This window comes from Sinohyriopsis cumingii, unplaced genomic scaffold (genome assembly GCF_028554795.1).
Source record: "Sinohyriopsis cumingii isolate HCF-2022 unplaced genomic scaffold, ASM2855479v2 utg000229l, whole genome shotgun sequence".
Classification (NCBI taxonomy): Eukaryota; Metazoa; Mollusca; class Bivalvia; order Unionida; family Unionidae; genus Sinohyriopsis; species Sinohyriopsis cumingii.
Genome location: NW_028315879.1, coordinates 2174182 through 2190300, shown reverse-complemented (window position 1 = coordinate 2190300; position 16119 = coordinate 2174182). Strand labels below are relative to the sequence as shown.

The 16119-nt window shown below is 34.7% G+C and overlaps 1 protein-coding gene across 1 annotated transcript; it reads left to right on the top strand.

The window, feature by feature from the left end:
* The first annotated feature begins 8683 nt into the window (after window positions 1-8683).
* LOC149774443 (uncharacterized) lies at window positions 8684-15281 on the top strand. Its single transcript, XM_089945149.1, has 3 exons — window positions 8684-8821; window positions 9280-9328; window positions 12697-15281. The coding sequence occupies exons 1-3, from the start codon at window positions 8819-8821 to the stop codon at window positions 13137-13139; spliced, it is 495 nt and encodes a 164-aa protein (XP_089801275.1). The 5' UTR covers window positions 8684-8818; the 3' UTR covers window positions 13140-15281.
* The last annotated feature ends 838 nt before the right edge of the window (window positions 15282-16119 follow it).

Below are 16119 nucleotides of genomic sequence, written 5' to 3'. Positions count from 1 at the left end.
CAAAAGGAGACCGTTGCCGTTACAACGACCCACTCCTTGCTTTCGTGGCATTCCATCCCAGGCAAAGTGATCACAGGCTACACTTGAATTGAAGTTGCGAAGAATGACGAGCTTATCTGCCATTGGAACGTCAGCAATGACGGAGTGAAGATCCTCATAGAACTTGTCCTTCACTTCATCCGGGTTGGTCATGGTCGGAGCGTAACAACTGATGGTGCTTTCTTCCAGACAAGAGGGGGAGTTTCATGGTCATGAGCCGTTTACTCCCAGTGCTGTCTTCACTGCAAAGCCTACACCAGCCTCACAGCGCTATTCACTTCCTCAGCGGCTCAAAGAAATTGTATCTGGAACCACTTTCACAGAGTTCGCCTTCTCCTAAAAGCCGGGTCTCGCTCAAGGTAACAATGTCCACGTTTTATCTGGCGAGTTCACTTCCTAGTGGGGCGGTTCTCCTCAAAGATCTTTCGGCGTCGTCTCTGTCCAGTAAGGTGCGCACATACCATACGCCAAGTGTGAGAGGAACCATCCTTATTTTCTTCTTTGCAATTCAACCGCTGGAGCAGGGTCCCAGCCAGCTGTGATAAGCTGGCTAGGGAGGTTAAGAGCAGGCACTATTTAGGGCACCTTTTCTAAGCCCTTTCTCATGCCAAGGAGGCGAGCTGCGCATTTACCTGAATTAATGAATGTATTAATCTTCGTTTGTACTTCGGTAACAAATAAGCTCTATCATTTTTGTACATTCAATTAAATAATCTTAGTAACGATGAGAGAGCGATAATACCTACCGTCAACGTAAATCACCTGAAGATCAAATATTGCGATTAAATCAAACAAAACCTCGCTTACGCACAAGGGGTTGGTAACCGTTACATTTTGGTATTCTTTTGTATTTCTCATTCGCATATAAAAGCAGCAGAGACAATCCTAATAAATGATATAAAATTCAAGATATTCGTAAATGCAGGTTATTTTTCATCGTGTGGTACATAAAACGTGATATTTTAACGAGTGTTGAAGACACGAGTTAAACCACACCGGTTTTGGTTCCAAAGAGATGAAATATATGCGGTATTGAAGTAGGAAAAGAACATTTTATTTTTATTATATACCAAACTTACTCAAGAGTTGAAGTTTAGAAGATTAAATTCACTCGTCGACACAACTCCCTCACCACCATCCCTTTTCTTAAATTCACCTCAGTTTCGTATGCTGATAAATATTCAGGACCTAAGAGAATAGTATTATTGGGCTGGCCTAATAATGTCGCAATGAATTAGATTTTTTGTATGGTCATCTTGTTAACTATATGATCCTATATGAATAGAAAGCAAGTTCGATTCAGCAATGCATTTCAGCGGGTTATCCTTGTTGCTACGATTGCAAGGGGAAATAACTTCTGATAGACGCAAAGGGCGTCTGCTCAGTTGTCTTCATCAAAGATTAATTTCCTTGTCTGAAATGGAAGGCAGTTTCTATTTATTTGTTCTACCTCATAAAGTACTCGTTTCTTGTTGATGCAGGTACAACTTTTGTAGGCACACACAATCAAACGTCGCAAGGCATGATGGGAAATCATATATTTTCACATGGAAATAAACAAGGATATATTTTTTCACAAGTGAAAATATAGGAATGAAAATATAAGATAATTTTTTCGCCAGTAAGTTTGTATATTTCAAACTTATAGATAGAATACATCGGGAAATTGCTATGTTTCTGCTGCACACTTGCTGGCGATGTTGTTGACAATTTGAAGCAGCCTATATATTCCTCCGCGGTGTTTCAATATCCACGGAATATCGATCACGAGGACGTATATCTGAAGTATATAACTCATGTTGTTATGCAGTGTTACTGATTGCCTCCCCTGTCAAACGTACAAATGGCATTGTTACTCTAATATATACAAACTTGAGAGCGTATAGAAAAGAAAATAGAAACAATCAAGAGAACTACTGATAAAAAGAAAACATTCTTTCTTAATGGCCAGGTCTTCTTTTGTTCTTAAAAAAAAAAAACCAACGCGTATATGTGAACGTAAATACAATTATACCTGGGTAATTAAAATTTACTTTTGAAATACTATATTTATATAGTACATTATACATACGGTAGCGTTCCTATTCACATAATCATAGTTGTTGTTGTTGTTGTTGTAGGGTTTAACGCCATTTTTCAGCACACGATAGGCTATACATGGCGGACAGTATTAATGGTGGAGGAAGAACCCACATAATCATAGTGAATCACTCAATTTAGTGTGAACCATTGTTTTATGCTTTCTTCTCTGGGATCATTTAATGTCGACGGAATATCAATCAGACTTGTGTTTCGGCCGAGTGGAGGCAAGACCCTAAAATGTTTAGCTTATAAATAAAGGAACTTTATTCTAGCTGTCATACATACATAAATGCATACATACATACATACATACATACATACATTCATACATACATACATACATACATACATACGTACGTAGGTACACACATATATGCACGCATGCATACATACATACATACAAACATAATATTTTACATACAAACATACATACGTACGTACATACATACATACATACATACATACATACATACATACATGCATGCATGCATACATACATACATACATACATACATACATACACAAATACGCACGTACATAGGTACGTACATACATACATACATACATACATACATACATACACAGCAAGTGTGTAGCTAAAAACTACCTTTCTCAATATGGTTGGTAAACACTGGTACATCATTGATTAACCTTATGACCTGTTTTTAATGTGTCAATCAATATTTTTATTCCTTTTCTTCATGATAATGCTTATCTATTTACCTATTGCTAATAAGTTACACTGTTGTGTCATTGCGAGGTGTACTATTATGCTGCCATTAGTGTTATGTATAAGCTTTAGCAATTATGTTTTCAATGACATTGCATATAAGCTGTCGTAATGCTGTTTTCAAAGACAATGCATATAACCTGTAGCAATTCTGTTTTCATTGATATTGCATATAAGCTGTATTAATGCTGTTTTCAATGACAATGCATATAAACTGTAGCGATGCTGTTTCAGTAACATTGTATACAAGCAGTGGCAATGCATGTTTTCAATAAAATTGTATGTAACCAATGGCAGTGCTGTTTCAATAACATTGCGTTCAGACAGTTACCATTTTGTTCAATAACATTGTTTGTAAGCAGTGGCAACACTGTTTTCAATAATAGTATTTATTAGCAGTGACAATGCTGTTTTCAATAACGTTGTTTATAAGCAGTTACAATGCTGTTTTCAAAAATTGTATATATAAGCAGTGGCAATGCTGTTTTCAATATCATTGTGTATAACCAGTGGCAATGCTGTTTTCAATAACATTGTGTATAAGCAGTGGCAACACTGTTTTCATAAATTGTGTATATAAGCAATGGCAATACTGTTTTCAATAACATTGTGTATAAGCAGTGGCAATGCTGTTTTCAATAACATTGTCTATAAGCAGTGGCAATGCTGTTTCAATAACATTGTCAATAAGCAGTGGCAGCACTGTTTTCAATAATATTATTTATTAGCAGTAACAATGTTGTTTTCAATATCATTGTGTATAAGCAGTGGCAATACTGTTTTCAATAACATTGTTTATAAGCAGTGGCAACACTGTTTTCATAAATTGTGTATATAAGCAATGGCAATACTGTTTTCAATAACATTGTGTATAAGCAGTGGGAATGATATTTTCATCACCATTACGATAAGCATTTGTAATGTTGTTTTTGATATCATTGTGTATAAGCAATGGCAATTCTGTTTTCAATAACATTGTGTATAAGCAGTGGCAATGTTGTTTCAATAACATTAAGTATAAGCAGTGGCAATGCTGTTTTCGATATCATTGTGTATAAGCAATGGCAATTCTGTTTTCAATAACAGTGTGTATGAGCAGTGGCAATGCTGTTTTTAACATTCTTTTAGAATTATACATCACATTAAACAAAATATTATTACAACTGGACTTAAAACACTTTGGTCTATGCACCTATTTCGAAACATTAAGTATGGCCCATATTTTACCCGTAGCTACAAATGTCTTATTGCTGTTGTTGTTGATGTTGCTGGGATTTTTTTCTGGGAATTGATGTTGTAAGCATTTTGTTGTTGTTGCTTTCCTTGCAGTTAATTGTTGAGCTTGACTTTTGAATAAGGTTTCAGACAAAAAAAGAAACACATACGGTTCTCGAAACCACGAGGTCTGAGGTCATGGCTGTTCAGTTTATCCAGCTCTCTAATCGATTCTCTTATCGGTACTTACAGCTAAAAATTGCCAAAATGTATGCACTGTTTCATGGGACAGGTTCCTGCATAAAACTGACATAACAAGCTTTCAAACTATAAATTTTTGATAACACAAAGCAAAATGACTCAGTATCAACACGGATACTATTCAGTATTGTATTAACTGCGCCGAAAAGAAACAAACCAAAAGGATTTTTATGGAACATGTAAAGTACATAAAGTCGTGTGAAACGAAACGGCATAAATTTTGACCTATGTTTGCTGATGGGACAAACAATCAGGCATTTTGTCATTTCCTATATTAGTCGGTCGAGCAAGGACGTCGAAGAATGTGTGTGTGTGTGTGTGTGTTTGTGTGTTTGTGTGTGTTTGTGTGTGTGTGATTTAGATTTTTAACGTAGCTCTTAAAGTATGTTGAAGAAGCGGGCTGTGCTCAGTTACAACTCTTGTTCAAATCTTAACATATATTCGCATTCTGATAAATTATAACGCAGGTAACCATCAGTGCAATACATTACTACCATTCAAATGTAACTTTATTCATCGTAGATCATCGGCGGCTAAGACGGCAGAACATCGGATTCGTAATCCAATGATCCCGGTTTCGATGCCATCTAAAGCAAGACTGTGTCAACTGCCTGTGTGTCCTTGGGAAAGACATGTAGCTCCAATTTGACGGACATTATATGGCCAATAACGTTTCAAAAGTGACCTTAAAATCAACCAATAAAATACCCATCGCATACTCTCTCTCTCTCGCTCTCTCTCATTTTTCAGCATTTTGAAAAGAATGCATCGATTCCTTGGGTATGTGTGCGAAAATGGAATAATTACAACTGCTTGTTTATTCTTCCATCCTACGTTCTCCAATATAGAAAATTTCCAATAAGTACAGGGATACCTTCCGTAATGGACACCTCAGGATAAAGTACATATGCATTCAGGGAAAAATATTTAGAAACTTTTTTTCTCTCTTTATTTTCGCTGCATATAACGTTTATATTAAGAAAACATGTTTATGAAGCACGGTGTTTATGCTCCCTTTAGTTCCCTGTACAGACACGTTGTAGTGTACCAATGGATGGAGAATATCATATAATTCTTTAACAAATATACTTCGGAGCCATTTACAGCCGAGTGGTCTAAAGTGCTCGCCTTGAACGAACACTGCAATCTCACCTCTGTCTGTGTGGGTCTGAATGTCAGGTTCGGCTGTTAACGCTGGTATGTGAGAAAGCTTGCCGGTAGCTTCCGGTATGTCATTGGCTCTGAACGGGGGTTTCTACGGTCATCCTCCAGCAGTTATTCTGGCTGCCATCGACAGCCTAACATGCCTTGAAAAATGGCTGTAAACCCAAAATTACAACAAAAAAGAAAATCCTTCCATCGATCAAGAAGGCCACAAAATATTTTTGGTGCAATAAGAGAGTAATACGTTTAGAAATCATAAATCATTCCCCGGTTAAATAAACTGATCGAAATTGTACAGCATAATCACTGGAATGATGACGCTTTCTTGAAAGTCATGACCTATACTACCGATCAATAAAAGTCAAATACTCAAATAAAAACTGCAAATCCCACACAGCCACCCCAAACAAATAACACGAATGGTCTTCCATTTTTCAGACGATATAATTGACTCAAAAAGTCTAGTGTAACAGAAAAGTCGTATTTCTATATTTCCCTGGTTCGATTAATTTTTCAAAAATTGATCAGCTCCTTGATTTTTAACGAGCAACATAATCGGCAGTCACGCACACCTAACTCATAAAGAGGCTAATTTGCTTTACGTCTTCTTTTCTGTACATTAACCGGACACAAGAGCCCCACCATTCTGAAGATACGAAACGCGACCCGGAACCAGATTTATAATATTCTGCTACAAGCCACCATAGAAAAACTAAATGTACGCCCTTACTCGTCTTCAATGTGTTTATATGTGATAGAATTGATATGTATGACCTTCATTAGAAGCATTGACTTTTCCTCTCAAGTCGTTCCTTCGGCTACCCTACATTTGCCTGTCGATGTCTCACTGACGTAAAAAAAAAATATTGTGAAACGAAGACAAGAACATTTACGTGTACAGTAAATGTTATCGTTAACTGACTTCACCCTTCCCATCTAGGGTGTGCATTTTGTGTTTAATGTTAAGGAATTCACATGTCTCAATTAATTATTCTGAAAAACTGTAAACATTAGGATTCAAAGATTAAGGTGCTCGATTAAGGTATTCATGCTGAGATAAGTTTCAGTTAGCAGGCCTTGCGACTTTGACAAAGATGTAAATAAAGTTCCGCACCTCAAATGCTTGAACGGCGTAGGTTTCAGTCCAAACAGGTCCGGATTTAATCGATGGTAGACAATCCTCAAGTTTTACCGACTGCAGTAAGCTGATAAAAATTAAAATTAAACGAAAAATTAAACTATGTTTCTTTCTGGAAATCACTGGATACAAAGTAAACAATTTAATCTTCATCAAGTATGTTGCCTAGTTATTTAAACGTATCCAATAAAATTCATACTATTAACTGTCTTATCGCGCATTAAAGGGACACTATTAAGTTCACTTATATCCTTTTGTGAAAGGTTGGGTAATCGATTTATTGTGTTCCTAATCCATAGGCTTATGCTGCGGATGAGATAACAATAAACATGCTCAATTTATTGATGAAGGTATCCTTTGACCTTGACTTTGTTGAGAAGTTTAGAAAAGGATAATGTTTCAAATGATTTTAACGGCATCGTACGAAAAAGAATGGAGAGAGAGAGAGAGAGAGAGAGAGAGAGAGAGAGAGAGAGAAACAAAAAAAAAAAAAAAAAAAACATTTAAGCAAGACGGGTCTCTGTCAGTATCCATATTAATGACACTATGCCAGCCTTTCTAATGGTTCTATAACTCGAACCTAGTAAGATAGCAACATTTGAAACATAGATCCACGTCTCTCCACGCGGACCTGTTGATGTTGTTATTGTGTGAATAAACTCGAATGTTTTTATTCAATAATCAAACATGGTTGATGATTGACTATCTTTCTGGAAATGCAGACTGTAGTATTAGATTTAGATTGAACGAGGTGAGAAAGAAATTAATAAATGCTCTCCACTTCTCACATCATCCCCCCCCCCCTCCAGGAAATCCTAAATAGGTTTTTTACCACCTACACTCTAAACTTTCTAACGTGTTCAAGGAAGTTGAATAGACACACGAAGAAGGGTAAAATGTCGTAAGATGTCTTAACAGGCGATGGTCTTTGATTCTTTAAAGGGTGCAGTTGTACGTAATAAAAAGTCAAACATTTTATTTTAAGAAAGTTACCATTTTTGCTTTTATCTTAGTTTTGAGATACCAGATCGCTATCTTTACATTAAAGCCGCAATTGTGCTGATGTGCAATGGAACCCTAAACATACATACATGCATACATGCATACATACATACATACATACATACATAGATACAAGCATACATACATACACACGCATGCATGCATGCATGCATGTATACATACATCGCAGAATGTCAATATTTTTCTACATAATTTTAATTTTTATTTAAAATTGATATGATGTGCTTTAGGAAGGTATTGTTGCCGTCATTGTATTTTCTCTCCAGTCAAAGCCAACTACAGAGAACGAAAAAAGTAAGTGAATACCGGAGAAATAAACGCTTTGAAGAGTTAGAAAATTTACATTTACATGTATCTATGTAGTCTATTTCGGCAGTATTTAGTACGTCCGTATCTTATTTATTTAATAAGGAACATATAGTTTACTTTTATATTTTCACGAAAGGTAGGATTATGGATACATTATATGACCAGTCCATAAGATTGGACAGGGGATACAATGACAACGAAACAGGTGAAACTTGAACAAAAATATTACATTCACAGAATCTGTTATCGTTGATTGATTTCATCCTTCTCAATTACTGTGTAATTTTGTGCATAATATTAAATAATTTACAATGTCTCGGAGAAAACAGTCAATGAATTATCGAAAAGGGAAGGTATGATGTAGGATAATTATTGTTCCTTTCATTAAAAAAATATTTCAATTTTCAAAGCCTTTACGACAAGGTAAATTGTCATATCTGACGTTGTTTATGTATTTCCTTTCCATTGGTTCTGTTTGTTACAGTGCTCTTGGTAGATTTTGGGAATGTTCTAAACCTTTCTCCACACGTAACCGCATGTTTCTGCCTGTGTAATCAGGGAATGAAGATAAGAACACATGTGTCAAGATGTAGATCATGTCACCTTAGAGTTAAGCAACGTGTTTTCTTCCTGTACACATATATGCGCAATACTCCTGGCAATAATATTTATTTTGGCATGAAGTGGTAATACGCAAAAGAACCTACGTTGCACCATAGTCGCTTTAACGTTTGTTATTACCATGACAACCGATATTCAGTACTATATAAGAAGGACATGCATACACATTTTCTCAATGATATCGTTCTAACCAACAATTTAATCACATCGATTACTGAACAAAACCCAACAGTGAAATGGTAAGTACACAATAAATATTTCTCTTAACTATTTCTCTTTATATTCACACACACACACACACACACACACACACACACACACACATCCATCATCAAGGGAAAGGGGGGATTGAACGTCAACACAAACACTAGACGTACCATCCAAAACAATTTAAAATACCCATCAAAATAATGAGATTTGAAAGAAAACTATTTTGCCCATCAAATGTAGAAAGAATAACAGAACGCAGAAAATTAAACCTCACAAAAATGTAGTATATTTATTTGTGTGCAAAAATTAATAAAACGGGACCAGTTATCTGAGGTAGATCATGCTACTACTACTACTATTACTACTACTACTACTACTAATAATAATAATAATAATAATGATAATAATAATGATAATGATAATAATAATGTTTTAAATAATCAAGCTTGACATCAATCATTACAGCTTTGTTTCGTATCTATTTCAGATACAATTACGTGTAATTTGTATGCTGGCCATTCTTATCATACAGAAAGGTAAGTTTTATTTCATTTCTTTGGTGTAGATGTAATGTTTTATTGTTCTTCATTTTCTTTTTTGTTGGGTTATAACACTCATTGGAAACCTATATGATTCTAAGAATATTATATATTGTACATTGTGTAAATCAGCCCGTTTTTTTGGTAATATTTTACCCTGTTGTTCTTTTCGTTTAATTTGTCAAAAGCTAAAATAGTTCATGAAAACCGTAGTGAGTGTGTGATTAGTGTGACATACTAGCTACCCAGACAGTTGTGGGTTCGATTCCTGCCGTCGGTTCAGCTTGCATTTTGCTACACGTGTCTCTTCACTTTACAGCCTGATTGATTTTATGTGCCATAAAACACTAAGCACCTGTAATGTATAGCCCATTACCTTATCATCAACCAAATAACAAACACATAGTAATTGATAACGTATTACCTGATCATCAACCCAAATCCCCTCCAGAGATGTATAGTCTTTCTTTTGTCATACTATTTTAATCTTAAATCAAAGTTAAGGCTCACTGAAAACTTACACACATATTTTCCCGTATTATACGGTGTTTTCCTAATAATTACGGATACACAGACGACATACATGCTTTTGTCTCTGTTTCAAGCTTTAAATGAAAACAAAACGCTTTCTATTTCATCTGGGTACCGGAGTCAACTGCATATAGACGTTACAAATAGTGTGTTAGTCGGAATAAAATTATGGCGAGCCAATATATAAAAACACAAATACTATAAAGTAAATAGAAACCGCGATTTAAGTAATGTTTGTGCTTATTTCCTAACTGACTTTCTATGAATACATACTGTATACTGTATATCATTCTATGAAAACAACATTATGGAATTTTTGCAAAACTTTTGTGGTCTTTTTGTTGGATTTATGTTTACGATTTTAAGAATGTGTGATCGTGTGAATTAGATTTTTAACGTAGCTGTAGCTACATTTAACAATTTTAGTCATATCGCTACGATGTATGAAGTGTGGCAGTTTTATTTTTAATTTTTTTATAGTGATGTCTAGCACTGAGGCATCATGACGCAGATATGTACCATCATGTCCCACTCAGTCACATTATCCTGACACGAGGCCGAATAGTCCTAACACTAACATCTTCATGCTGAGCGCCAAGCGCGGCAGCTGTTAGTAGCATTTTTCTAAATCTTTGGTAAGACTCAGCCGGAGTTCGAACACGCGAACCTTTAACTACTAAGGCCACCGGACCGGGCAGGATCATTTTTACTTTTTGACCGAAACGTAGTCATTTTCGTTACTTTTCTTATAGCAGAAAATAATAATAATAATAATAATAATAATAATAATAATAATAATAATAACAACAACAATAATAATAATAAAGTTGTAATAGTACTCATAGGTAACAATTCTGCTCATAAGATTTGTATACAACATCTTACCTCTTTTTCATTACGCTTGTGAGAAGTGGGACAGATATGGAGAAAGTTAGTGCCAAATTTTGACAATATTTGCTCAAGTTATTCAATTATTATGTGAGAGAAAGTTTATGTCAAAATGCCACAAAGAGTATAAGATGCTCATGTATAACGTCAATAAAACTTAAAAAGTATACGATAGACAAAACTAATGTCGCAATGACAAGGATTATAAAATACTTAACGTAAGACTTAGGTCATTCTCGTTGAAGACTACAAAGTTGACATAACCTAGGTTTCCAAAGAGCAGTTACAATGTGTAACTGAAATGGTTAGAAAGTACCATGAGCATTCTGCTGAAATTATAACATCTATGTGGCTATTGCGTTGAATTAGCTGATCGTGTTATAAACAAAGTGTTGGTGGTGAAAAGTAAATTCTCTGTTGCTGTCATATGGATTTGGTATTCACTGATATAACCAAAGTTTTGATGAGTAAATGAAACATCTTGATTGCTAGTATGTGGATTAGGTGAGGTCTGTATAGCAAAAGTGATGGCAATAAAATTATATTTTTGAAATTTTAAACAAGCCATGTTATAACAGTGACATAAAACAACTGCAGTATGATGCTAATGAATTGCATATTTAGATTAAATGAGGGTTAATGGAACTGATGGCTAATGTATACTGTATTTTAGCTTATAGTCAGTATATCGAAAGTCTAGGATATGTATACTATTTCACTAAAGTATAGTATTTATTCGTTTCGTTTTAAATACATTCCAGCTTTTCTATTCTGCATCCCTACAAGGACAACAATTTATGTTTGATATCAAATTTAGAAAAGTTAAATTTCGGAACTAAAAGCATACATCAGTCAATAAATGTTTTATAATGGTTTCCTTAAGCCGTACAAGACATTAATATCTGTTAAGTAATGGAGTTTGCTGGTGACGTAAATTTTGATTTGCAGTATGCTTTTCGCTTTCAAATTGTAACTTTGGCTTACATTACCGAATGAAAAAATACAAAAAACAAACACCAACAGCAACAAATAATAAAACTAATACTGATACTACTACTATTATTACTACTACTACTTCTTCTTCTTCTTCTTCTTATTATTATTATTATTATTATTATTATTATTATTACTTAGGAGGATAATAATTATGAGCGTATCAGCTAGAGGGATATAGGATTTGGGAACAATTATTCTGATTTAGCTCTCAAAAATGGATCTGTCAAATAACATTTGACTACGCAATAATACATCAACATTAACGACTACAACATATCCTAAATAAACTGCTGTCCATTCTCTTGTAACTTTAAACAGGAGAAATTTTGCAAGAAATAACCATAATTATGAGAGTCATACTTCTACAATATCTCACCATGGTTTCCTTAAAATGATTTGCAACAAGACTGACAGCGTCACAGCTAAATGCAAATTAGAACCGTTAAAAAAAAATCAGCAATGGAAATCGATTGTTGAAATAAAGATAGAACAGTGTTGCCTATCCAGTATTATCACTTACGTTTGCTTCTGATCAGTTTACAGTTTTTATAATAATAATAATAATAATAATAATAATAATAATAATAATAATAATAAACACGGACATAAATATATCCTAAGCATTTCCTATATTACAAAAATGAACAAATGAGAAATTTAAGTAGCTCTAAAAAAAATTCGCTAATATGTTTCGTGCTTTTCAATATGATTTTGCATACCTTCACGTAGAGGATAGTAACTATTGTTTGCCATATATATTTTTCAATTTGCAATGTGTAAATTGCATTACTAGAGTAATTCACGCTTGAAACACGCGCTACAAAATTGTATATAACTTGTATTTCTTTGAATCGTCTGGAACCTAAAGTATGAATAATTATCAATTAAGGAGTGGAATGTAAGAAAAGTAGCCGCTTGAAGCGATTTAACTGTTTTCCCCTTGCATTTAGCTCTACCAGCAGAAGAGACATCAACTGTTACAGAACCCTCTACAACTGCAGTCTCCATTGAAACTACAGCCAAACCTGTAACGGTACCTTCAGTGGCAACTTCAGCCCCCGTTGAAACTACAGCCAAACCTGTAACGGTACCAACTGCAGCCCCTTCCACGAATGCACCGTCCGTTCCCACTGTGGCCAACCCTACAAATGATTCCTCTGTCAACGGAGCTAAATCTTCCATAGCTGCAGCTGTAAGTCCCGTTACTCCTGCAGCAACTGCAGCTGCAAGTCCCGTTACTCCTGCAGCAACTGCAGCTGTAAGTCCCGTTACTCCTTCAGCCCAACCTGATGCAAGTACAGATTCCGGTAATGGTGTGCTCCCTGTCATTAGTGGAAGTGGTAACTGGATTATATTCCTGGTGATACGTCTTCTTTACATGACAATGAAATAGAGACCACTTTGTCAGGAAACTACTAACTGGCTTCAGTGTGCCTTTTCTCGTTTTGCTTTGCTAGAAATTTTGTCCGACAGACAAGATTTGAAAGTAACCGATTTTCACATCAAAATGTTTGAAAGCAGCCGTATTTCAGATGACAAGGAAGGTAATTATCGCCTACGAATAAAGGTCAAGTTGTCCTTCTTGACACTATAGTTTCCTGTTTGGACTTTATGCAAACAACTATAAATGTAAATCTGTTTCTTGACAAGACGTTCCTTGAGGATCTCAGCTGCTTTATGTCGAGATTCACATTACACCATAAACTGATGGAATCCGGTGTATTGTCTTTATTTAATTCTTTCCATTGTTAGTGTGATATGTCGAGAATGCTAGTACCTTCGATTACACACAGATTAAATAATTGGAAATAAAAGGTTAACGTGATAGAATGTATAGCGTCGGTTATCAGAAAAGACGAATAGGAAGAACAAGATGGCGATGATGATTATGATAATGACTGGAATCCACTTTCTCAGATCTCTTGACGGATGCATGCTATATAACATCGTTACAATTGTATGTCTGTCTCATTGCTTGGATTTATCATATATAGTTTCTTTGCTGCACATGGAATGCCTATAAATATGAAAACATTTTAAAAAGTTCAAGAAAACATCTTAAACAAAAAACGAAAAGCTTGTTTGAGTTGGCTTATAAGTACACACGTGCTGTTGGAGACTGCAATTCTGCAATTTCAAGCTTAAAATGTGTTCTTTGTAAATATTACTTTGACATGCATCTAATGAAACAGAAAAAGAAATAAGTAGACATAACCATTGCACAGTGTAACAATTAATATATATTTAAACTTAAGAGCATATACGGCAGGATGGGCACATCTTCAAAAGTATTGTTTCGTACGTCTACAGTACTGCATCGTACTACTGCATCTTCCTTCAACAGATTCAACAGCACTTCATCGTACCTCTACAGAACTGCACCGTACTTCATCAGTATGGCATCGTACTTCTACAATACTGCAAGTCAGAATATTACATTTTAAATGAGAATTAATTGATATATAGGTAAGAAAAGGCCTTGGGGATGAACAAGAATTAGTTAAAACGTTTATACAACGAAAAAGTATTAATTAAAACTTTTGTACAACGAACAAGTATTAATTAAAACTTTTATACAAAGAACAAGTATTATTTAAAACTTTTATACAACGAACAAGTATTAGTTAAAACTTTTATACAACGAACAAGTATTAATTAAAACGTTTATACAACGAACAAGTATTAATTAAAACGTTTATACAACGAACAAGTATTAGTTAAAACGTTTATACAACGAACAAGTATTAGTTAAAACGTTTATACAACGAACAAGTATTAGTTAAAACGTTTATACAACGAACAAGTATTAATTAAAAAGTTTGTACAACGAACAAGTATTAATTAAAACGTTTAGACAACGATGAGGAAATAATTTCGTGCACGAGTTAAATGTTGATATGTTTTCATACGTGCACAAAAGGTGATTTTAAATGTCAAAGATATTTAGATGCTTTAGGTTTACTTATTGAGAAAATTTGTTAACAATGTTAAGAGCAAGGAATTTACCGCTAGGAACAAATATAGGAATGTACCAACTTATTTGTTATGAAAATAGAATCTGCCAATTATGCAGCAGAAAATTGAAAATGAAGTTACCTTTATTATTACTTTTCCTGGCATTCTTGAAATTAGAAAAAGGTTCATACTTTGACGTGTATACAAAATCCTGATCAAAACAATTGTTCACATGTTTACGTATTAATGATTTAGTTTGATTATTTTTGCAGTTATTATTAGTACTGCACCAATCTATATACATGAATGATATCTTAATTTTCCAGTATGAGTGTTTGAGTAATGTGTAAATGAACGATCAAATGTGAAAATGTTTTCTGAAAGTCACTTTTATTGAACAAACACCTTGCATTTACACCTCATTATCGTTCTTGGATGATGTCAGTGTTTGGCATGATTACCTCCATTTTGATGTACCACATGCTAAATTTTGTATCCACTGTGGGCTGTTGGCTTGGATTATTATTATTATTATTATCATTATTATTATTATTAGTTTTCAATAAAAGGAATATATGTATGTTGTTTTCTTTGCCTTTATTTTCTCCTCTTCTTTCTAATTGTGCTATAATTTTAACTCCATTGGAGAAAATATCTCCAGTAAATACATAAAATCGCTTACACAGTACACTACTCCTTGCTCCTATGCTAAATCGTATGAGCGTTACTCATTGGCACTGTGTTAAATTAAATGAACGTTACTCATTGGACTTTTATTAAACTGCATCATTGTTACTCACTGACACTGTGTTAAACTTGATCACCGATACTATTTAGCCTTGTACTAAATTGTATGGGCGTTACTCCGTGACCCTGTGTTAATGCGCATTAACGTTACTCGTTGGCCCTGTTTTGAACTGTATCAACGATACTCCTCGGTCCTGTATTAAACCGCATCATCGATGCACCTTGTCCCTATCAAAAACGGATTCAGCTATACTCCTTGCCCTGCGTTCAAATCTATCAGCGATAGTCCTAGGTCTTGTGTTAAACTGTATCAGCGATACTCCTTGGTCTCGTGTTAAACTGTATCAGCGATACTCCTTAGCAATGTATTAAACTGTATCAGCGATACTCCTTGGTCTTGTGTTAAACTGTATCAGCGATACTCCTTGGTCTTGTGTTAAACTGTATTAGCGATACTCATTGGTCTTGTGTTAAACTGTATCAGCGATACTCCTAGGTCTTGTGTTAAACTGTATCAACGATACTTCTTGGTCTTGTGTTTAACTGTATCAGCGATACTCCTTGGTCTTGTGTTAAACTGTATCAGCGATACTCCTTAGCAATGTATTAAACTGTATCAGCGATACTCCTTAGCAATGTGTTAAACTGTATTAGCGATACTCATTTGACTA

Excerpts from the sequence above, each read along its gene's own strand:
- LOC149774443 (XM_089945149.1), top strand. Across the intron at positions 9,329-12,696 it reads CATTCTTATCATACAGAAAG|CTCTACCAGCAGAAGAGACA; the intron begins GTAAGTTTTATT and ends CCTTGCATTTAG.